The sequence below is a fragment of the Nomascus leucogenys genome, chromosome 14 (genome assembly GCF_006542625.1).
Source record: "Nomascus leucogenys isolate Asia chromosome 14, Asia_NLE_v1, whole genome shotgun sequence".
Lineage (NCBI taxonomy): Eukaryota > Metazoa > Chordata > Mammalia > Primates > Hylobatidae > Nomascus > Nomascus leucogenys.
The window spans coordinates 70,742,612-70,765,504 of NC_044394.1; the positions used below are offsets into that span (position 1 = coordinate 70,742,612).

Consider the following 22,893-nt stretch of genomic DNA (forward strand, 5'->3'; position numbering starts at 1 on the left):
GGCAGATCACAGGGTCAGGAGATCGAGACCATCCTGGCTAACACGGTGAAATCCCGTCTCTACTAAAAATACAAAAACAAAAATTAGCCGGGTGTGGTGGTGGGCACCTGTAGTCTCAGTTACTCAGGAGGCTGAGGTGGGAGAAGGGCGTGAACCCGGGAGGCGGAGCTTGCAGTGAGCCGAGATCATGCCACTGCACTCCAGCCTGGGCGACAGAGCAAGACTCCGTCTCAAAAAAATAAAAACAAAAAACAAAACAAAACAAAAAAACAGAGTGCTGAGTGAATTATCTATACCTAATACATAAATTCGTAGAACTGAAATTGCTGGTTCAAAGGATATATGCATTTGTAATTTATTTTAGTTAGTGAGCTCAGCTTTTTTTTTTTTTTTTTTTTTTTTTTTTTTGAGATTGAGTCTCACTCCATCATTCAGGCTGGAGTGCAGCAGTGCTGTCTTAGCTCACTGCAACCTCTGCCTCCTGGGTTCAAGCAATTTTCATGCCTCAGCTTCCTGAGTAGCTGGAATTACAGATGCACACCACCATGCTTGGTTGATTTTTGTATTTTTAGTAGAGACAGGGTTTCACCATGTTGCTCAGGCTGTTCTCAAACTCCTGAGCTCAAGCGATCCATCCACCTCAGCCTCCCAGGTGTGAGCCACCATGCCCGGCCAAAATTGTTGATCTTAGTTCAGGCTGTACTGGTTTCATGTGTCACTGTGAGGCATGTGGACCATTCTTGGTGTGGGCCTGTAGCTGCCATCACATTTGCTGCCCTTGAATGGATTGTGTGACCAGTACGTTTGAAATTCATTTAAAGACTGATGCAACCTAAACCTTTGGGAAAGATAAATTGAATTTATTTTCGAAACCCCAAAAACAATTTCCAGAAAAGTTACCTTTGTTTTGTTTAAGAAACAATTTAGGATCTGGCATGGGTGGTATGTATTTGTGACCCTTCAAATCTTGGCACTTATATTAAGGGAAAGCATAGTTCATCCTCAATGCAAAATACAAACAGACTTGTTTTTGTGTGTTCTTATGTGTGTGTATGATTGTTAAAGATACTCTATAACTAGATAAAAATTGAATACACAGTACTGAGCCTGCTCCTTCACTCAGTGTTTCCTTCTTTGTCTTTAGATTAAAATGTCCCTACTGTCCAATGGAACAAAGTCCAGGAGATGCCAAACAGATATTTTTCTGAAGAGATAACTTTAGTTTGCAGTTTGTAAGTGAAACTGAATCGTGGGTGCATTTCAGAAGAGAACGTTCCATATAATGCAGCTAACCAAGGACTCCTGTGTTTCTATAAGCTAATGCTCCAGAAACTTTGCCAACCTGTTAGTGTACACACACTGAGGGGAGTGCTCCCGGTGAATATTACCATAGGGCTTTATTATATTCTTGGTCTTCATTTCTGATCAAGTAAATACACCAGCAGTTGTCATTCAATGCAGGTTTTTGTACTTAATTATATGGTGATTTTTTTACTTTTTAAGAGCAGAAAAGGAAATTGACCTCCCCGCCATGTGTTTAATATTTCTCCTGCTTTTACTTTTGTCATTTTCTTGATAATCGTAAGCCTTGAGAGTGTTTGTGAAAAAGTTTTATTTCCTGTTATGTATACATAATTAAATGAAAATTCTTCAGAAAAAGTTTGATAAATGGAATTGTGGTTATGAAACTAATTTGCATTTTTATTTGCTTAAGAAAGAAAGCTGTGATAGATTCCAGATTTGCTTTTTGATGTTTTCCTCTGCTCCAGCTCCAAGAAGTCAGCACACCTGCATTTTAGCTCTGCATGCAGCCCCAGCAGGCTGCGTGTTTAAGAATTTCATTGTTTAACCGGCTGGTGTGAGAAGTCTTCCGTTAGCATAGAGTGGAAGGAGTACTATTGTTTGGTTGGGGTTTTTTTTTTTTTTTTTTTTGCTTTTATTGCCAAGAGGTGCTTGTTTTAAAAGTATGTTTAATAAAATGAAATTCTAAAGTTAGAAGTGTTCTTAAGTTGATATTTGCTCTCTTGGTCTTGGTAGCCCTATTATATCATTGCAGACACAGTGTTGTGCATGTGTGTATTATATATGTGCACCAGCATCAAACATTGTGTATCTGGAAGGAAAGCAGCATGTTCCAGTTCTAAAATGCAGTTACCAGACCCATCACTTTAAATCCTTAAAGTTAGAAGCTAGCAAATTTTCTCTAGTGCAGAACGTTTATTGCTGTTTTTGTGTTTGAATAGTATAATGTTTGATGCCTCTCTTCTGCAAAGTGTATCATCTCATTGACTGTGAATCTGTATATTATTCTAATGGATACAGATAATGATCTTTTCTCTTGTGAGGTATCTTGATTTAATGCACTGTCCAAAAAATAGCCATGTGTAAGAGTCTCTCTGTATGACGAACTACATGGAAAAAACTTCTGTGGACATAATTCTGACCGAAACCCATGCAGTTACTTCAGTATAAGAAGAATGTTACACGGAAATCACCAAATATTTTGCAACTTTATTTCATCTGACATAGAGTGAACATCAATAGGAATACTTTCAAAGAAAATGAAAAAAGAAAACACAGAAGCAAAGAGAAATGTGGCACTTCACATTTTAAACTACAGATGGACTTGGTTCGAGGGAGGGGGAATCACAGATTTGGTGCTAAGTTAATTAGAAACTGGCAGCGTTTTACAGTAGTACACCAGCCTGGATGTTTTTTCTGAAATGTTTACCTGGGAGAGCTGGGGTTGGTTTGTGAGGAGAAAGAGTACTGTGGAAAACCTCTGCATGAGTACCGTGTGGCCAAGTCTACGTGGATGGCTACTCCGTGCTGTGCGGGTTCACCAGCGCTTGGGATTGGCCCAGCTCGGAGTGCTTGTGTGGTCCAACCTCAGTCTGGCCCCATAGTGACTTTTGCCCCATGATTCTGCTTCACTGTTGGAATCTTCTTTGAAGTTCCCCCTCTCTTTACTAAAGCAGTGAAGGAAGAGAACAGAGACAAACTCTTTGGACTGTGAAAGAGAAGGTAGAGAATTCCAGGCAACGGTCTGACCAAGGGTGTAAACCAGTTTATTATATATATATTTTTCCTTTGAATTAAAACCTAGAGTGTTGTATTTTTGTTTCTTTTTTCTTTTTTTTTTTTTTTCCCCTTTTTCTCTTTAGGCCAAGTTTAGCTTATTCTCATCTTTCCACCACCCCAAACACCTACACAACGTTTAGGCTTCCTGTAAGGTTTGAATGAGACAGGTGTACTCTGAAGGCTGGTGGTAAATGTGTTTGATGACCAGACACTTCATACAATCGGCTCGGGCCACTTCTAAGGACAAAAGCCAGAGCTCAGCTTTATGCCTCTCCCAGTGCTGGGAGCCAAAAAACTGTTGACGGTTTTTTGTGCAGCTCAAGAAAACTTTGAAAAGAACATGCTTTAACTGAAGCATTGGACTCTGCAGCTTTCTATGTAAGGCCTGTGTACTCCCACTGGGCAGGGTGAGGACCAAAAATCTGAAACTGTTGTGAATCTGACATATTACATGGAAATTATATCTTGTGACCGTCTTTAAGTGCATGGACTTAAAATTCATGAGAGACTAAATGTGAGGGAGAGGTGGATTTAAAGAGGCCAGACCTTAACCAAAGATGCTGAGATACAGCATTCTGTCCTCCCTACCCTAGAAACTCCATAAATGCTGTCACAACCCTATCATCACTGATGCTTTCTGCATGTCAGCAGTCCAGGAGGATGCTTTTTGTCTCTCTTTGCCTCCACTTTACAAAAGATAATATGATAGAGGCAACGTTTATAACAGTCACATTTAATTATAATGTACATCAAAGACAGAATTTCAGAATGGTTTCTTAAATTTCCTTGGGAACCGTTTCCACATATCAGTTATAGACAAAGGCCATGGGACTATGCTAAACCAATAAAACCTTATTAGCAAATCTTTAGATTCCGACTTAGCCAGAGCATCTGAGTGTTCAAGTACAGTTTTACAGTGGCTAAGGTTGTCTCTTGATCTTTTTTCTCCGTTGTGTGATCACAGATGCTATTTCTGTTTTATTGGTGATTATACAAGACTTCTAATACATAAATGAACGGGTATTGGTGCCTCTTTATTTTAAAAATTTTGAAGAAAAGAGCCACCTCATATTCATAGGGTGTGTATTTTTTGAGTGTGTGAGCATTTAATTGAAAATAAGAAAGTTATGAAGTAAATCTTAACTTTTCTGTAGCAGCTAATGTATACAGAGACACTAAAACCCACACCACATTTTGTGGGAGATGAGGATCCTCTTTTGTCCTCTCCAGGTAGTCTCGCAGGTTATGCAGCTTAAGTTCAGTCTTCTTTATGCTGTGATTGATTTCCACCTCAGTGGCTTAGCCTTTGGGACAGTGGACACTGCAACAGCCAAGAACTTGGTTATCCGCACAAGCTGCTGGTAGACTACATTAGCCCTCTGGTTTTCCAGCTCAACCTCTGATAAAGTGGACTGACAGCCACGCTGCTCAGTCTGTTTAGTCAGCCGACTCAGGTTATTTTCAGGGAAGGCATGGAGGCATAGTTTGGTTAGTTTCATCACTAGGATGTATAAGGTGACGACACAAACCAAATACCTTTCTTTCATCACTTAACTATATGTACTTTATCTCTGGTAACACTAGAATGCTGTGGTCTTGAGGGAATGTTAGCAACGAACGCATAGAAGGTTTGGTGTTTCATAAGCCTGTCTAGCTGTGTCAGGTTTTGTGTGGTACACTGATGTTTATCATAAGCAGGTACAAGCTTCATGAACCGTTCTTAATGAACTATAATTGAATAGATACCAAAAATAGAATGACAAATGTATTTTAATAGCAGATGAGGCAGTTTTAGGATGAATTTTCCACTGTTGATTTTACTTCAAGACATAGCAAGAGAAACAAAATTTTGTTTTCAAGACATTTCCGCTACAGTTTCAAGCTGTAGTGGGCATATGCTTCATTTACTTCCAAAGAGGCAAAAGCAGCTGGAATTGGCTTACAGCACATGCTTTGTTTCATGTTATGGGTGAGGACCTACATACACTCTTATTTTAGCAGTCACTTAACCTTCTCCAGCAAGGCAGTTGTGGGGTTCACTAGGATTTAGTGCCTGATCTTTTTTTTGGGAAGGGGCGGGAATGAATGTGTTGGGGCTGGGAGGGAAGCAGAAGAAAATGGGAGCGTGAGTGAGTGTGCATGTGTCTGAAGTTCACCATTGCCCCCACCTGCACCTAGCAAGGAACAGGTGTTTGATGTATTTTGCTCATGACTGCAGTATGCATGTATTTTTTTCCTTCTCTGTGTTTTCTAAACTTACACTAAAGGATTCATCAAATCATCTTGTTCAGATGGCTCAGGATTGTATTTATTTTGCTTACCCCGTGCTCTTGGGTTCTATAGTATTTCTATAATTATGTAACGAGAATAGTGTTGCACTGTAATCTATCATATAGAGCTATATGTATGGAAAATTTTGATCAATTTTTTAAGAAATGTATCCTGTTTGCAAAGGCACAATAAAGTTGCATCTTATAGACTATAGGCAATAAAGCTAACAATAAACCTTATTTAACACAAACCACATCCATATCCTCTGTTCATTTGATTTTGGAAAAAGTCTAGCATATCCAGTAGTTTCAGGGAATTCATTTTAACTTTAAGAATTCTGATATATTTAATTTATAAATTTCGGACTGATACAATAGAGTTTTGGAAAACTATAAGAAATGCTTTGTTAATGTGTGTATTCCTATGTAAAACACATGGCTTCTCCTGTGTATATTTTTAAAAATTAAAGAAATGCACATTTAAAAAGTGTTTTGTGGAACCAGTCTGTATAAATGTGCCAGGTGTCAAAGATATGAGGGAGGGAGTAGGGAGGTGCTGACTGTGAGAAGAGAAAATTGCTGTCTGCATTTGCTAAGGGTCTGCATGTCAAGAATTTAAGAAAATATCTGTCTCCATCTTAACCCTGTTTCTATGCCACCAGCAGTGAGAAGAGAAGGTGACTGGGCAGTGTCCCGAGTTGTTTTTTGTTACTGTTTTGAGACAGACTCTCACTCTGTTGCCTGGGCTGGAGTGCAGTAGCCCAATCTCGGCTCACTGCAACCTCCACCTCCTGGGTTCAAGCGATTCCCGTGCCTCAGCCTCCCGGGTAGCTGGGATTACAGGCATATGCCACCATGCCTAGCTAATTTTTATTTTTAGTAGAGACAGTGTTTCACCATGTTGGCCAGGCTGGTCTCGAACTCCTGACCCTCAAGTGATCTGCCCATCTCAGCCTCCCAAAGTGCTGGGATTACAGGCATGAGCCACTGCGCCCGGCTGAGTCCCAAGTTTCTGAGTAGGGGTTTGTTTTAATGTTTCCAGGCTGCTGCCCCCTCTCGCCCCTCCTGTGCACAGCGGGGACCCTGCCCTGTGTACTGACCAGAGTGACAGTGAGTGTATGACTGGTAAAGTGGAGCCCAGAAACAGCTCGATGTCCGGGCTGCTGGAGTGGGTGGAACTTGTGCTGTCAGTATTACCAGGGAAGACCAGAAACTGAATTGCCTTGTCCTCTATGGCAGGCCAAGGTGGTAGAGACCAAGCATTTATTTGTACTCCTTTTGTATATTTTTTAAGAGAAAGACTTGGTGTTACCTGAGATTTTAGAATGTTTCTTACCTATGGAAACCCTTGTGGTCCCATCTAGTCAGGTTGCAGCTAGTGGCCCAGGTAGTATAGAAGAGGCCTGGCAGGCCAGGCCAAGGTCTCACCACCTTTCCCTCCAGCATTTGGGCTCCTCAGGACTCAAAGTGTGGTCCAGGGACCAGCAGCATCAGCATCACCTGGGAGCCTGTGAGAAATGCAGAATCTCAGGCCTCAGCTCAACCCTGCTGAACCAAAATCTGCATGTTCATGAGAAAACGGGCTTTCCTTATAAGGAGTGTCCTGGATGCTTCCTATTCAGGAAGTATCCTCCTTCTTAAATGTGGCAGGTCAAGATCACACATACTGAACAGAATTTACCCTTGAGAACTAAGGGTAAATCTGTTAGTCATCAAGAAAATTTTAATTTAGTGTGCTTTGAACTCTAGTTCTAATTTTAAAAATCAGTGTATTTCTTGAAGCATGTAGGTAATTGAGGGAGTACTGTATTTGCAGTATGGTAAAAAGCATTTTCCACCCCCTCCACCAAAATGGGGAAGGTGAGCATCAAAGATGAAAAATAATTTTCGTAATGACAAAATAAGGACTAAAAATGCATCTTTAAACCAAACAGCTTGATGCTTCTCACCCCCCAGCAGAGAAACTTGATAATAAACAATATCCCAGCAGAAGATAGGCTTTCTTTTCTTTTTCCTTCAGCACCTAGTAAGAAGCTTAATAGCATAACTCTGTGTACACAAAACTTAGAATTATGAAACATTTTACAAAACAATATTTAGTGCTACAAATGTGTGATTTTATTTTTAACGCTCACCAAGACTAATTTGATTTTGTGGACTGCTAATGAGCCAGTTTTTAAAACCTTGCGTGACGGGACAATGATGCAGTGGTCCACTTATCCACCAAACTTCTTTGAAATCTGTCAATATATCTATGATAGAAAGTACTTTAAAAAAAAAAAAAAAAACACTTTCCTTGTAGCAGTAGGATATTTCATGTCTTTGTGTGAGCCTCCTATGCTAGCAGATGTGGCGATACATCTCAATGTTACAAGGCTTGTATAATCCAGAGCTACTAATTACTGAGCTCTCCTGTGTGTCAGGCAATGTTGCATTTATTTAGCTATACTTCCTTTTGGCTTAGAAAAGTACAAAGTGCTTCATGCTAGACATTGGCATGTAAAGTAGAATCCTTTAATAAAAAGACAGTATTTTAACATGTGGTATGACATCTTAGCAGTCACTCATCTAACAGATTTTTAAAATTCCACTCTGCTGGGCGCTGAGATGAAACAGCCTACAAACTGCTGGAAAATACAGAAAAGTAGAGCCAAGGTCCTGTAATGAGGTTAGTAACAAGAGGGTGTTGGAAGAGAAAGGAGAGCTGTAATCGTGTGTTTTTAAGGCCCACTCTAGCTACAATGGGATGAAGGGTGGTTGGGGAGGAGATAAGGCTAGAGCCAGGGAGGACAGTAGGTAATTAAAGTCAATGTGAGTATTTATTGAGTATTGGTCTCGGGTACTCTTGGAGGTCTCGGATAGAGTGGTAAACGAGGCAGACTTGTTCTCTAAGTGAGAATCAAGGTCATGAAGGAAATACAGGAAGGCAATGTGCACATCACACAGTGCTCTGAACCTCCCATTATTTAGAGAAGCAATATGATGTTCTTGTCTCAGGTGATAGTGGGCTTCCTTGCTCTAGCATTTTATCTGTATTCCCACTTCTTTCTGTTATCTATGTTTTCTAGAAGGATGAATTTCTAACTTCACCAGTCGCTGTATATTGGTCTCCTACACTGTGTGGGTTGTGTAAAATTCTCCCAAATTCCACTTGGGGTTGGCCTTTTTACTCTATTTAAAGACATTTAGTGGTTGGGCACGGTGGCTTATGCCTGTAATCCCAGCACTTTGGGAGGCTGAGGTGGGGGGGACCACTTGAGGTCAGGAGTTCGAGACCAGCCTGGCCAACATGGCGAAACCCCGTCTCTACTAAAAAATACAAAACTTAGCTGGGCACAGTGGTGTGCACCTGTAGTCCCAGCTACTTGGGAGACTGAGGCAGGGGAATTGCATGAACCCGGGAGGTGGAGGTTACAGTGAGCTGAAACTGGGCTACTGCACTCCAGCCTGGGCAACAGAGCGAGACTCTGTCTCTAAATAAATAAATAATATATAAGACATTTAGCCATCGCTCAAGTGTTGGATCCATTCAAATGAAGGATTCTGGTGTGTCATTTCCCCTCTGAAGTAAAAATGTTTCTTAGAAGATATGTCCTCAGCATTCAAGGCCAAGCTCTCCCCTTCAGAATAGATGAGAAATGCATTTTAGGTTTTCTTTCATTCTTAATTAAGCACAAGACTATGTTGCCTTTAGTTATTTCAGATTAGTGAGCTAATCTGCCCTAAAGAGGAATTTCATGGGACATTATTAAATTGTCTTGAAAACTTTCAAGGGTAGCTCAGGAAATATGGGGCTGAGGGCCTCTGTCCTTCCTAGGGTGTGCCGTTAGGACTAGGCTTAGTGGCAGGTGTGGAGTAGGTAGCGTGGGGTTTGTATGGTGGCTTCATGAACATCAGGGTCCCAGACTCTTTTCTGCTCCATGGCCTTAACATACGACCTCAAATTTACCCTTGTCTAATCCTAGTTGTGTTCCAGGCAGGAAGGAAGAGGAAGTGGGTGGGGAAAGAGCGAACTTCCCCATTGAGATAGCCCCTCTAGGAGTCCTTCCTGGAAGCCCCACCTGGCACCTTATTCACTGTGTATGGCTGCAGGTTGTCTGGGAAACGTGGTCTTTTAGGTGGACACATTACCACCTTTTCAGATTCTAATTGTGTGGTCTTGGGCAAGTGATAGAAACTTCCTACACTTTTGCTTCCTCATCTGCAAAGTAGAATGATAGTAGTTCCTATATCATAGTTTTGATGAGACCTAAATGAGGTACTGACCTATGGTGAACGTTGAATAAACTGGTAGTTTTATTAACTCAATAAAACATAAATGACATTTGCAGAACACTGTCAGCTAAGGGGGAACAGAAAAGGGGGAAATAGTAACTGGCACTCAGAAGTGATATGTGTCTGAAGGGATGGAGGGGCCTTCAGTAGGTGCCGAGATGGCAAGATGGTATAGCACACTTTTTTCCTCCTCCGCCTTTCCTCAGCTGCCCAGAGGATGACAGAGCTCCCTTGTAGAATGAATGGCCATAGCCATCAACAGCAGAAGTGGGGTGGTGGCACTCAGGATTCAAGGCTGAGGGGAATTTCAAATGACACAGTGCTGTCAGGGGCTGAGTCTATCTGGGATGGAGCTTTCCTGAGATGTTGCCCTGCTGTGCACTGGGTGCTGAGATCCTGGGGTATATGTAATAACATATATACCGGTCAGAAAGGGCTACTGTTTACCCTTTTGGGGGAAGAATAGAAATGAGAAGAATCAGACTCAAGTAGCTACATTCAGAGTATAATCAATACGACACTGGTTTGGAAAATTCAGTACAAGTTCATTTTTTCAGCATATATTTATTATTTGCTTACCATGTTCCATGAGCTGTTCTAGGCAACTGAGAAAACATGTATAAACTCATGTACTTTGAGGTAGGGACTATTATTAGTTCCATTTTATAAGTGGGGAAACTGAGGGATCAAGACATTAAGTCGCTTGCCAGAGAACACATAGTTGACAAGTAGCAGAGCCAGGAGGCTGGTTTATTTTGTTTTTGTTTGAGACGGTTGTGCTCCATCGCGCGGGATGAAGTGCAGTGGCACCGTCTTGGCTCACTGAAGCCTCAAACGTCTGGGCCCAAGAGAACCTCCTGAGTAGCTGGGACTACAGCTCTGTGCCAACATACCTGACTAATTTTTTTGTATTTTTTGTAGAAATGGGGTTTCACCATGTTTCCCAGGCTGGTCTCGAACTCTTGGACTCAGTCGATCTGCCTGTCATGGCCTCCCAAAGTGCTGGGATTACAGACCTGAGCTGCTGTGCCTGGCGTCAGGAGGCTGGTTTAGAGCCTCTGCGTTTAACCACTATGCTACTGAGGCATCCTTTAGTTCCCTTTGGTGGAGAAATGCTGCTCAACCCTGCTTTTAGGAGCAGCTTAAGTGGTGCTGCCCCCAGGTATTTATAAAATTGCGTGCAGAGAAGTATTTGCACACAGACCCAGGGCAGGAATGGGGGCAGTTTCTGGCTGATAGAAAAGGGAGATTTCTTCCTAACCCACTCGGATAAAGATTCATGGGGAATTTTGAAAGGTAGAATGGGCTCTCTTAAAACCAATTGAAAGCTGGAGAAGGAAAATGACAAATTTCTCTCTGGCTTTTCTCTTCCACAAATAGGATATGTTTTTATTAAATGAATGAATGTTAAATGAACCACACTGAGGCTGGATTCCAGCAGCTGATACCAAGTTTATAGCATAATAGAGGAGTCATTTCTCTCCTTTGTGTTTTTCGGGGTCAAAAAAACCTGTTATGGGCATCTTCCACATAGTAAGAGGGTTTGTAGAACCAATGTCTCAGGCTAGCAGGTGGCAAATAAACATTGTTGGACCCGAGGCTGGCAGGTCTGAACTGCTGGGTGCTCCTTCTGCATGTGTAGAATGAACAGGTTGGAGGTCTGTGGTTGTCAGTGATTGCTAAGCCTGAATTCACAGCCCACCACAAGCATGCTTTAGGCCTGCATGGCTTGCAGATTTGTTTTCTATTTTCTTCCTGGTCCAGAGGGCCAACTCTAATGAATGGGTGTTCCTATATTGATATTTTTAATTTCCAAATTATTGTTTACCATTTTACTTGTGGCAAGTGAAATCCTGGTTGTTTTGAGGGTATAAAAAAAATCAGTGAGTATTTGGCCCTCTCCGGAGCCGCCTAAGGGTGGCCCCTCCACCGCTCACCAGCACCAACTTTGAGCTCAAGGTTGAAGAGGAAATGCTGCTTTTGGCAGAAATGCCCTTTTCCTGTTTTTGCCCTGGCACAGATTCTTTGACATTCATTGGTGCTCCAGGGTCAACTTCACAAGTTTCTCCCATGAGAAGGGGAGCGACCTGTTGTGAGATGCTCATCCTTCCCAGGGAATCCAGAGATAGCCCCGAGCCCAGGCCCTGCTTCCACAGGAGGCCTCAAAACCTGGCACCTGCCCTGACTGGGTGTGCTGGGCACCTCCTGCCCTGTCAGCTGGGCTCAGGGAGGAGCGACATGGAGAATTTGTCTCATGGGTAATTTATCAGCTTTCTCTTCTGCTTTCACACATAGGCTATTTCATTTAGGGAACGGAAAGCCACTCTTGCTTTCTGTTCTCTAAAAGTATCTTGGTTTTAAAACTAACGGCAGACTTCTGGAGGGCTGATTACATGGGTGTGTTTGCTTTATGATGTCATCGAGCTGTACATTTACAAATTAAGCAATTTTCAGTACAAATATTTTACCTCAACAACAAGATGACTTCGTGATTTATCATGAAAGGAGCATCGTCTCCTCTGTTACCAAGAAAGAACAAAAGGAAGAAGGGTGATGCAGGATGAAGCTAATCTGTTTTGATTTATGTGAAAATGGCAGGCTCAGGTGAAGGTGCGGACTGATTCAATAATTTTACTTTTAGGTTTTTATCCTAAAGAAACAAAGATATATGCAACATTTTAATAGTGTTACAGTAGGAAAAGGTTGGAAACAACTAAATACCAGGTAATAGTTAAATAAATGATGGCACAACCAAAATCGGATGCTGTTTACCCATTAAAGAGGATGCTACAAATGTTTATTCATTAACGCCACTTATAACAGCATAGTACAATCCCATGTTAAAAAGAAAGACATATTTTACATGTATGTGTAGAAAATAATCAGGAAGAATGTACACCATATTAACAGGAGATTATTCCTAAGGTGAAGAATTATGAGTGGTTCTTATTTCCTTATCTACGTAAGTTTTTTCTCTCCAATGGGCAGGCATTGCTTGTACCATACCGTAAGCAAGGAAGTGCGTGTTTGGGACAGCAATTTGGGCTCTCAGCCTCCTTAAGAGAGTCAGGTCTGCCTCATCCCTGTATCTGCTAGTTGAGCAGAGGCCAGGGCTGTGTGAGGGGCTCTCCAAAAATTGTCTTTACAAAGTATAAAAAGTCATCAGTGATCCCAGGAGCATGTTTGTATCTCAAATTCAGAGATTCAAGAAGGCCTTAGTTTAACCTCACTGATGCTCAAATTCTATTTGTAAAGGAGTGGCCTGTCCTCTTTCACGGGCCCCTCTGCAATGCAAAGTCTGGGAGAGCAATTCCGCCTCCACGTAGTGGTTTCACGGAGATTTTCTTTAGAGACAGAGCGATTCATTTTCCAGGGTTAAGCTCACCCCTTCATTTTATTTTAGGTCTATACTATTTTAGGCTTGATTATAAAACAAAAGTCTGATATTGTTTAGCTACATTATAGAACTCTGCCAAAGGCAGTTCTCTTCTTTAATTCATTACCTCCTCGAGGCTCTGGACACAGTATCCCAGGTATCAAGAAGTACTTGTTCTCTTGCAGTTGGAGACTCAAGCTCCTCACCCTGAGACAGGGGCCTCGGAAAGAAAGACCTGAATGGTGTGGAGCAAAGAGCCCTGAGCTGGGAGACAAGGTCCCTCCAGCTACTGCTCCAACCCTGACTTGCTGTGTGCCTTTGATCAAGCTGTCTCCGAGCTTTAGCCTCCCCCTTTGTAAAATGGGTGGGGAAGAGGTTGAGACAGCATGGGTGCCTCTAGCTCTGTCAGCATGATTCTGAGAACTCTGCGGGTAGCTCTGGCCTGCCCCTTTCCACACCCTAACCCGGTGTGCACACAACAGTATTGTGACCCTTGTGGTGTACTGTAGATTTTACCTAGTTTTGTTTCCCGTCAAACACATAAAGAAAAAGTAATCTTTCCCACCCCACCCCCACTAAAATAATAATCATGAGAATGAATACATAGGGAGGAAGACTGGAAAAAATGAAAGGGAAGGACTTGCTCCCTCAAAAGGAAGGATCTCAGTTTGAAGTAACGTAGTGGCTGTCGCACAGGGTTAGACGTATCTCTCCGAAAGGCTGGGCTTGCCTCCCGATTTGACCACAGGCCTGAAAGAGAGGAAAGCGACCATTATTGTAGCAAGAACCCCATCAGTGCAGCATCCATCCAGCCATGTCCGGCCTCCCAATCCCCCAGCCTTTGAAAGGTCTGAGAACCTGTTCCTGGGGCACCAGCATGGGACTGGGTGAATGACCTCAGCACAGCACCCCTGCTAAATGCCTTACTTGCACCATCTCATGTAATCCTCACAGCAGCCTTAAGGATGGGCACTGAGATTGAGAAGTTAAACTTGCCCAAGGTCATACATCTAGGAGGTGGCTGAGCCAGGCTCTAAACGGAGTTAGTCTAGCTTCCTGGAGCCCTTGTCAAGGTCTCCACAGAGGTGTGAGAGTGAGACTGATAGCCAAAGTCGTTAGCTGACCTGATTCTCAGCCCCGGAGGATCACAGGGAGAGAGGAGGATGTGAGCAAACACCACCATCAGCCAAATGATGTTACGCTAAAAACATGGTTAATTCAGCACCAGGCTAGCACCTTGTAAACATGCTAATTCATCACGAGTGTCATGTCTGCACTCTCAGCCCTCTAAAACCTCTCTGCTCAAGCTGAGCGGCCCACCATCATCACTGAGTATATTAACTCAGGTGTTGGAATTTCCCAGATGTGTTTAATCTGTATAGCTTTGTATTTTAAGGCAGAACTTTATTCTCAGTTATTCCTCTCAAAATGAGAGTTTTGAGAAAAGGGATGGTTCTTCTGCAAAAGTTTCCAAGTGCACCCTGAATAATAAAAATGCTAAAAACTGGCCAGGCGCAGTGTCTCACGCCTGTAATCCCAGCACTTTGAGAGGCCGAGGTGGGCAGATCACCTGGTCAGGAGATCAAGACCATTCTGGCTAACATGGTGAAACCCCGTCTCTACTAAAAATACAAAAAATTAGCCGGGTATGGAGTCGGGCGCCTGTAGTCCCAGCTACTCAGGAGGCTGAGGCAGGAGAATGGCGTGAACCCGGGAGGCAGAGGTTGCAGTGAGCCGAGATCGTGCCACTGCACTCCAGCCTGGGCGACAGAGCAAGACTCCGTCTCAAAAAAAAAAAAAAAAAAAAACATAAAAACTTTTTTTTTTTTTTTTTTTTTTTTTTTTTTGAGATGGAGTCTTGCTCTGTTACCCAGGCTGGAGTGCAGTGGTACAATCTCAGCTCACTGCAACCTCCGCCTCCTGCGTTCAAGCGATTCTCCTTCTCAGCCTCCTGAGTAGCTTGGATTATAGGCATGCACCACAACACCCTGCTCATTTTTAAAGAGTCTTTATTCCCTTGGTATATCACCTGTAACATATGCATTGGAAATTCAGTGCATTTCCATTGCTAAAAATAACAATGTGTAAAGTCCTGAACTTGGATTTCCTCAGAAAAAATGTAAAGGAGTACAAAATGCAAACTCCAGGTATAAAATGTAAAATATTTCATCTACTGAAAAGAACTAATGTACATAGTCGGTTATCCTTAACACTTCAGCCTGCAGCCATGGGGAAGGTGTCTGAGCTTTGGATGGAAGTTGCAGCTCCCCGGCAGTATGACCTTGGACAAATCACTAAATGTTCTAAGCCTCAGTTTCCTTATCTGTAAAATGCAGGTAATCATGACTACTTTAAAAGTTGTCATAAAACTTAAAATTAAAAAAAATCTATAAAGCAAGTAACGTGCATTGTAGACTTTCATCAAATGGTTATTATTATTGATAATCTGAGTTTAATTGTGCCTTTGCCACTTTACTAATCCCTGAGCCGTGAGACGGGACAAGGTTGCTGTGAGGATTAAAAGAGATGGGGAGTATTACCCCTACCACAGTGCCTGACTAGAGCAGGCACTTGTTAGATGCTACCACGGGGATGCCTCAACCAACGGGTGAAGAGAGGTTTTTAACAGACAATGTGTGTGTGTGTGTGTGTGTGTGCACGCGTGTGTGATCATGGGCTGAAACTGGATGGGGCAGTCACTTGAGCTGCCAGATAGCCAATTGTCCCTGTATCTCATTCTCCTTTTTTCTACTCCAGTCCTTGGCAGCAAACCAAGGTCCTACATGACACATAGAAGTTAGGAACCAAAGCCATTATTTTTTTGGTTCAGCTGATAAAAGATTGGCTCTCCCTCAAAAAACTAGACCAGCCAAGTAGGAAAAAAAAATTGTTTTCTTCCGAAAACAACAAAACCCAGATGGAATAATCAGAATAAAGAGGAGTTCAGGTCCTATGAGGAGCTAGGATGAATTGGGGGAATCCCTCAGGTTTTTTTTTTTTTTTTTTGAAGTGCCAGGCCAAATAAGATGGAGATTTACTGGAGTCACACTGCTGTCGGCACCAGCCTAACCCGGGCCTCCTTTTTCTCAAAGACACAGGCCAGATGCCAGCCTTGGTCTCCCTTTGCTCAGGAGCTAGCTGACTCACTGCTCCAGGACTCCACCGCCATGACCTCTCTCTGGGAAAAGTTCCCACTATTTGCTTCTGGGGAAACCAGGACCCCACCCCAGGGCTGGCCAAGGTGAGCAGGCTGAGAGTTCAAAAGAGACTCACCGGGGACATTTGCAAACACGTCTTCGGTTCCCTGGATAAGGAAAAAGAAGGGAAAAAGTGAGTGCCCCATCCATCAATAGTCCCCAAAGACAGTGTATTTTGTTGTTGTTGTTGTTGCTGCTGCTGTTTTTTGGTTTTACAAAAAATCATTTCAGAACGATCATGGGCTGAAATTGGATGAGGCAAATAGGGAATTGCCTCTACGAATTCTCCTTCCTTTCCCCTATTTCCTTGAGGATTATAACTCTTGAGAGCCGGGTAAGGGCTTCTTATCCATCCTTCGTCTCAGGCATCAATTAAAAAAAAAAAAAATTGCAACCACAGACGCGGGCGAAAGCGGTGAGCCTGCAGACCTGATCAGGCACCTCCCTTTCATGGGACCCAAAGCAGGGTGGGCGGTTCGCCGGAAGAGGGCCAAGGACGAACCTCAAACTGGTCGTAGTTTTGACTAACCCTCCTGGGCACTTGACCCAGGGCCACAGCAGCCCCTCCCGGCGGGCGTTTGTCGTGTGTCCAGACATGTGCGCGCGCTGCGGGCTTCGTCGACGGAACACACACGCTGCAGCGGCTCTGGGAACTGGGCTTTGTCTCCCAAAACCTCTCCGAGAGCGCGAGGAGCGGGAAGGGCTTTCTCGCATTCTATCTCCAGGAAAGAAGTGCCTGTACCTGCGGGGCAGCTCGGGAGTCCCAGAAAACTCAACCCCAAGCCCCCCCACCCCTCCCCGCAAGGTCCGCCTGGAGCTAGCAGAGCCAAGCGCAGGAGCGGGGCCGACTCCTCTCCGCCGCGATTCCTCGGGACTTACTGTGGTTGCAGTAAAGGGTGATAACCAGTGACAGGAGAAGGACCCCACAGGTCCCGGCCAAGGGCGCCCAGATGTAGATACCACAGGCGAAGTCCAGCCCCCTCGTGTGCACTGACGACACCAAAGACGCAGACATTTAGGAGCGGGCCGGGGACCTCCCAACCGCCCCACCGTCCCAGGCACGTCTCTCCGCCTCAGATCTCGGTCTCCCACCACTTGGACAGCCCTTGACTCTACCTACAGTTTTAGGGCTGTCCCTGGCATGCGCTCTCCCCGCGGTCCGTGCCGCCCCCGCCCCGGGCCCCTGCACGCCTCACCTGCGCCCCCCGCCGCTGGCCGGCACGCCTCTGGGCGCAGGGACAGGGGCTGCGACGCGGTGGTGGCCGCCGGTGTGGGTGGTCGCGGCGCTGGCGTCGTGGTGGGCTTCTCTGCAGGAGCAACAGAGCGTGGTTGGGGGCCAGACTGGGGTTATGGACGCGCCCCCGCCCCAGCCCCGGCCTCGCGCACCTTTCCCCGTGGGGACGCCTCCCCCCGGTTTTCCTGGGAGAAGGGATGGCAGAGGAGACAGGATGGGGACCCCAGGATGCGCGCGGACCCCTGTGCTCGGGCCTCGGCTCAGCCCGGCGCACGCGGCGCCCAGAGCCCGAGCGCAGGAGCCGGCTCCCCTGCACCTGGCCTCTCTCCGGGGCTGAACCAGCAACCCTGGAGAGCGGGTTGATTCCTGTCCGCATTTTACCCACGAGCAAACGGAGGCGCAGTGAATTTAAGTCATTTGCCCAGAACCACACAAGAATCCTAACTGGAGCCCAGATCGGCCGGACGTAAAAAGCCATCCCCAGTCCCTACTCAGCCGCACGTTAGCCTCAGTTTGCTGTGTCTGTGAAATGGGAACAGTATCTAAGTCGCTTCCAGGTGCGCTAACAGGCTTGAAAGTAGGGCCCACGTGTGGAAAACAGGTTGAGGTGAACTCCAAGCCCCACGCGGAGAGGTGCCGCACCCGGCGCCCGGACCTGGCAGGAAGACCGGCACGAAGTGGCTGAAGTACATGATGGAGTTGCTCAGGGCCGAGCAGAAATAGTAGCCCTCGTTCTCCCGGCGGAAGTCGCTCAGGGTGAGGACGAAGGTGTCCCCCAGCCTCTTGCCCGAGAACCGCTGGGTGTCCAGCCCCTCGGCCGCCTTGGGCTTGTTTTGGGAGAGGTATAGGAGGAAGGTGGGACTGGCGGCGGCGCCGCGCGGCTGGAAGAGCCACGAGCAGCCCGACGTCGGGTTGGACAGCAGCACCTGGCACTTCAGCTCCACTGTCTCGCCCAGGTTCCAGGTCCGATCCAGCGGCGACACCCGGAACTGGCTCGGCCTGGCGGCGTCTGCAGGCGGCAAGCAGCGAGGCTGAGCCCCGAATCCCGCGCCCCCCGTGCCCCGCCCGCCCCATCCCCTGCCTTCCTGGGGGTCTCTAACTCACGGAGCATCAAGGCCAGCGGCAGGAGCAAGGCGGTCACGGGTAAGGACATGACGCGCCCCCCAGGACGCTGCTAGGCTCGAAGCTCGGGCGCGAGGGGAGGCGCGCGGGAGCCGGTGGGGCGCTGAGCGGGGGAAATTGCGCCCTTCGGCCGGCCCGGAGCCTGATTTCGCATTTGGAGGATGTGATGTCACCCGAAGCCCCCGCCGAGAAGAGTCACCCTCCTTTTCGCGGTTGTCGCCTTCCAGCCAGTGAGGAGGCTGGGGCCCGTGAATAGGGCCGTCGAGGCAGCCTGGCCAGGCAACTGGGGGCAGCTGAAAAGTGCGGGTTTGGGGATAAGGAAAAGGGCTTGGAAATAGTCCTTGGAAATGGTTGTCTTGTGAGAGTGACAGAGTGGGTGAAGGGAGACCAAAGATTTCAAGAAGTGAGGGCGAGAGTAGGCAGGAAAGGAGGGGAGTGTCCCTTCTTTTGCCTTCACTAAAGAAGTCTCTTGTACTGTCACCTTGGGGCTTTTTGTCGGCAAAATGGGCACTGAGGGCTGAAAAGGAAGAGGAGCTAGCGACCTGCCCGCTTCTCAGGAACTCGCGTAGAGCAGCCCCAGTGTTCACCGAGGAAGGACCCTCTCCCTTCCCCCAGGAGATTTCCATGAGGGCGGCAGCAGCCGAAGCTTTGGGTGGCGGTGTCAGTGCGCTGCTGACCTCATCCTTCCGGCTTTTCATCCAGCGGCTAAACTCACCACACAGCCTCATCTCTTCTTGGAGCCATTGCAACAGCCTCCACACCAGTCTCTCTCCTGACCAGTCCTCCAGCCACGTTGTTATAAAAATTATTCTCACCAAGGGGATCTGACAGCGTCACTCCTGCAGCCTCCCATGGCCTGCATTGCTGGATGGAAACTCAACCCCCAGCTTGGTTGACCAGCCCTTGGGTGCTGGCTCCTCCCAGCCTCTGCACAGCCCCCTGCCCTGCCTTTCCCATACACCTGCAGCTGCAGCTGCAGCTTCACAGGCTTGAAGTCATTCAACCCCTGCGCTCTGTGCTTTCACGTCCTTGCACTTGCGGTCCCTCCGCATGGAATGCTGGTCTGTTTAAGCCCTGGAGGCAGCTCCTGTGCTGTCTCATTTGGACCTCATTTCTTTCACCCCAGCTCTGGGTGCTCTGCAGGGAGGTGTGGGTGACGTGGGTGAATGCTTGGGTGGAGGCGGTTTTCTCTTTTCTATCCCTAACACATGTGTGTCCCCTTCCTTTTTGTTTCTTTAAAAAAAAAAAAAAAAGGCTGGAGTCTCGCTGTTTTGCTCAGGCTGGCCTTGGGACTCCCGGGCTCCAGTGATCCTCCCGCCCCAGCCCCCTGAATAGCTGGGACTACAGGCTCATCTTTCCTTTTTGCCTGTTGCTGTCCTGAAACCTTCCAGCTCCAGTGGCATGCCCCCTTCCCATTTCTTCAGGGTTTCTGAGTCTTTCCACTTTGAATCCCATAGTGGCTGCACCTCACATTGCTACTGCTTGATCCTAGAAACAAGACACCTGGCATTCTGTGTTCCATGTGTCTGCCCCACCCATGAGTTCTGCTGGGCGAGGACCATGCCCCAGACTTCATGATGTGTCCTCCATCCCCAGAAACACAGCATGGGCTGAGTTGTGCTTGTTGAACTGCATTCTCCTTGTCCTTGTGAGGTCCAAACTTAAGTGTTGGATGGGTTCTTTGTTGTTGTTGCTATTTTTTGTTTGAGATGGGGTCTGGCTGTGTTGCCCAGGCTGGAGTGCAGTGGCACCATCTCGGCTCACTGCAGCCTCTACCTCCCAGGCTCAAGTGATCCTTCCACCTCAGCCTCCCAAGTAGCTGGGACCACAGGAGTGCACCACCATGCCCGGCTAATTTTTTGTATTTTTGGTAGAGATGGGGTTTCACCATGCTGCCCGGGCTGGTCTCCAATGCCCGAGGTCAAGCGCTGTGCCCCACCTTGGCCTCCAAAGTGTTGAGATTACAGGTGTGAGCCACCATATCAGGGCCTGGATGGGCTTTTTTTTTTGTAATTATTTTGATTTCAGTACCTCCTTCCAGCTCCCTCAAAGCATCCAAGATGCTTATTCTAGCATGGAACATGTAACATTTTATATTCAGAATTTTTTTTAAATGTCTTTTAAGTGACAACAGTGCAATATATTCTTGTACAAAAACAAACACGAAGTCCCCTGTCTCAACTCTCCCCACTGTCACCTGCTCCCCACAGAAAACCACTGTTACAGTTGAATGTGTCCCTCAGATATTATCTGTACATAAACAGATGTTTATACATCATCTTAGACACACGGGATTGTATGAGATATATATTTTTTTGCAACCTATGTTGTTTCACAGTAGAAGGAGAGCTTTCAGCAGATGAAGATCCACCCCATTCTTATAAATGGGCGCATTTTATATGGGTGTTCCATAATTTAATTCTGCTGTTAGTGATCATTTAGGCAATTTCTCATTATTGCAACACTAGCAAAGCTGTGGTAGATATAATGTATCTGTATCACTGAGGGCTTGCACCAGTACCTGCAGCTTTTTCAAATGGGAGATGAGGGGGTTGGCGAAGAAAACACCTTTACAATGATGGTTATAACTGGCCTATCGATGTGTGCATGTGTGTGTGTGCATGGTACGTGGGTCCCTCGCTGTGTAGACACAGTGCTGTCCCTCAACTCACATGAATGAGGGAGACAAGGAAGCAATCAAGTCCAGACAGGCCACCAACACATCAGTCCTTGCTGTAGATGGTAGTTTGCCATTTTGCTCAGCACCACCAGCACTGTATCAGGAGTGTCAAATGGCCCTGCTGGCCAAAGGCTACAATCAAGAGGGTGGTAAGGAAGATGGCTAGACACGAAACTGCACTCGTCCAGTAGTGGAAGCACTGAGGGGGCCAGAGTCAACCTCCACATATTTGGATCTTGGGAATCAGGACCCTGAGTATGATGATGGCCAGATTTGGGGGTGTACTGCTTTAAAATGGAGTAGTTCCATCTCAGTCTCGCGGAAATCAGCTTGGGGGCCTTCTAGCCCTGCAACTCAGAAAAGTGTCAGCCGGGGGGTGGCAGCCCCTTTGTACAGAGCACCATGGGGGTTGGGGGGGAGGACAAGGCAACATGTCAAACCCATCAAGGAGGCTTTGTGACCCCAGTGATATTTTTTGCAGAACGTGGTGGATTTTCGATGTAACCACAATGACATCCGCCTTGCAGTAGGCAGAACAGATGCAATTGCACAAGATCTGGAGAAACTTTCTGTAGACCAGGTGTGCAGAGGGCTGGGTTGGGCCTGTCCATCACTGCCAGGTAAGCTCCGAAACCCCACGCTGTAGCACTCACTTGGGATGGCATGAAGAAATGTGAATGACTGCACTCCTTTAAGGAAGCCCCTTATTTTAAAAAATATCCAGAAGTAGATAAAGATAGTAAGCAGTTTCTATACTGATTTAAACTGGTCCATGGAAAAGGAAAATTTTAATGTAGACTAAAGACATATTCAAAATGCAAAACCGGGCAGAGCAGTGGTAGGAAATTCATCAGGGTTCTGTGCCACTGCTTCTAAGACATGAACTGCAGGGACAACTTGGAATCATGGCTGGGAAATTGCCTGCTTTGTCCCCATCACCAATTCAGGTCTGTGGAGATGTCACTGTTCTTGGAAGGAGTTAGCTTGTCCAGGGCTAGAAACTGTAGAGTTATCAAGGGCTTTGTTTTATCTTAATTAGAAATACCAATCAATTTGGCCTCATTTCTGTCATCTTTCTTTTCCTCCACCCCGAGTTCCCCAAGTTCATCTAGCTGCCGTCCTTCTTTCCTGGACTTTTGCAATGGCCTGTTAACTTGCCAACCCCATTTCTACTCTGGTCCCTTCTAGTGAAAATCTCATCATGCCAACTCCCTGCTTCAACCTGAAAGGGCTTCCTGGTGTTCCTAGTAGAATGTCAGCGATCCCTAATGTTGCCTGTGAGGCCCTGCACACTTGGTTTCATAGTCTCTGTCCTCTCGCCCGTCACCTTCTTCACTCCTCCTAGGCTCAGCATCTCTCATTTCTCAAGGGGGCCCTAGTCCTTTCCACTTCAGAGCCATTAAACATGCTATTCCCTCAGCCAAGAATGTTCTCACCTCTGCTCTCTGCTTACCGACCTCCTCTCCCTTAAGACCCACCTCAAGCATCTCCTTCCTGTGGGGTTCAGCTCCTTCCCCCTCCCACTCCCAGACAGTACAGACCACATCCTTCTCTTCTCTGTGTCACCCGGACCTTGGGTATCTGCAGACTGGAGCACAATGGTTTGTTTGCCTGTCCAGCTTGACAACCAAACCCTTGGTCCCTTGAGGAAGAAGCCT

At 46.1% G+C, this 22,893-nt stretch overlaps 2 protein-coding genes across 3 annotated transcripts in view; one reads left to right on the plus strand and one right to left on the minus strand.

Moving 5' to 3' along the window:
* RMND5A (required for meiotic nuclear division 5 homolog A) overlaps positions 1-5,841 on the plus strand; it is a 59,002-nt gene extending 53,161 nt beyond the window's left edge. The window contains exon 9 of the mRNA XM_030827551.1: positions 1,145-5,841. Coding sequence (XP_030683411.1) covers positions 1,145-1,208 — 64 coding nt within the window. The 3' untranslated portion in view covers positions 1,209-5,841. The remainder of the gene's footprint in view (positions 1-1,144) is intronic.
* Positions 5,842-12,383: 6,542 nt separating this feature from the next.
* CD8A (CD8a molecule) lies at positions 12,384-19,467 on the minus strand. Of its 2 annotated transcripts, XM_003268783.1 has the most exons (6): positions 18,538-19,467; positions 18,089-18,442; positions 17,396-17,506; positions 17,079-17,189; positions 16,276-16,306; positions 12,384-13,752 (listed from the first exon to the last, which is right to left on the minus strand). In XM_003268783.1, exons 1-6 carry the CDS (start codon positions 18,584-18,586, stop codon positions 13,701-13,703), a joined length of 708 nt encoding a protein of 235 aa, XP_003268831.1. In that variant the 5' UTR covers positions 18,587-19,467; the 3' UTR covers positions 12,384-13,700. The 2 variants fall into 2 exon arrangements, with proteins under 2 accessions (XP_003268831.1, XP_004090492.1); XM_004090444.2 differs by lacking the exon at positions 17,079-17,189 and having other exon boundaries at positions 12,386-13,752.
* Between the last annotated feature and the right edge of the window lie 3,426 nt (positions 19,468-22,893).

Excerpts from the sequence above, each read along its gene's own strand:
- CD8A (XM_003268783.1), bottom strand. The coding sequence starts at position 18,586 with ATGTCCTTACCCGTGACCGCCTTGCTCCTGCCGCTGGCCTTGATGCTC. Across the intron at positions 17,190-17,395 it reads GCCAGCGGCGGGGGGCGCAG|TGCACACGAGGGGGCTGGAC; the intron begins GTGAGGCGTGCA and ends TGGTGTCGTCAG. Across the intron at positions 13,753-16,275 it reads CGTGTTTGCAAATGTCCCCG|GCCTGTGGTCAAATCGGGAG; the intron begins GTGAGTCTCTTT and ends CCTCTCTTTCAG.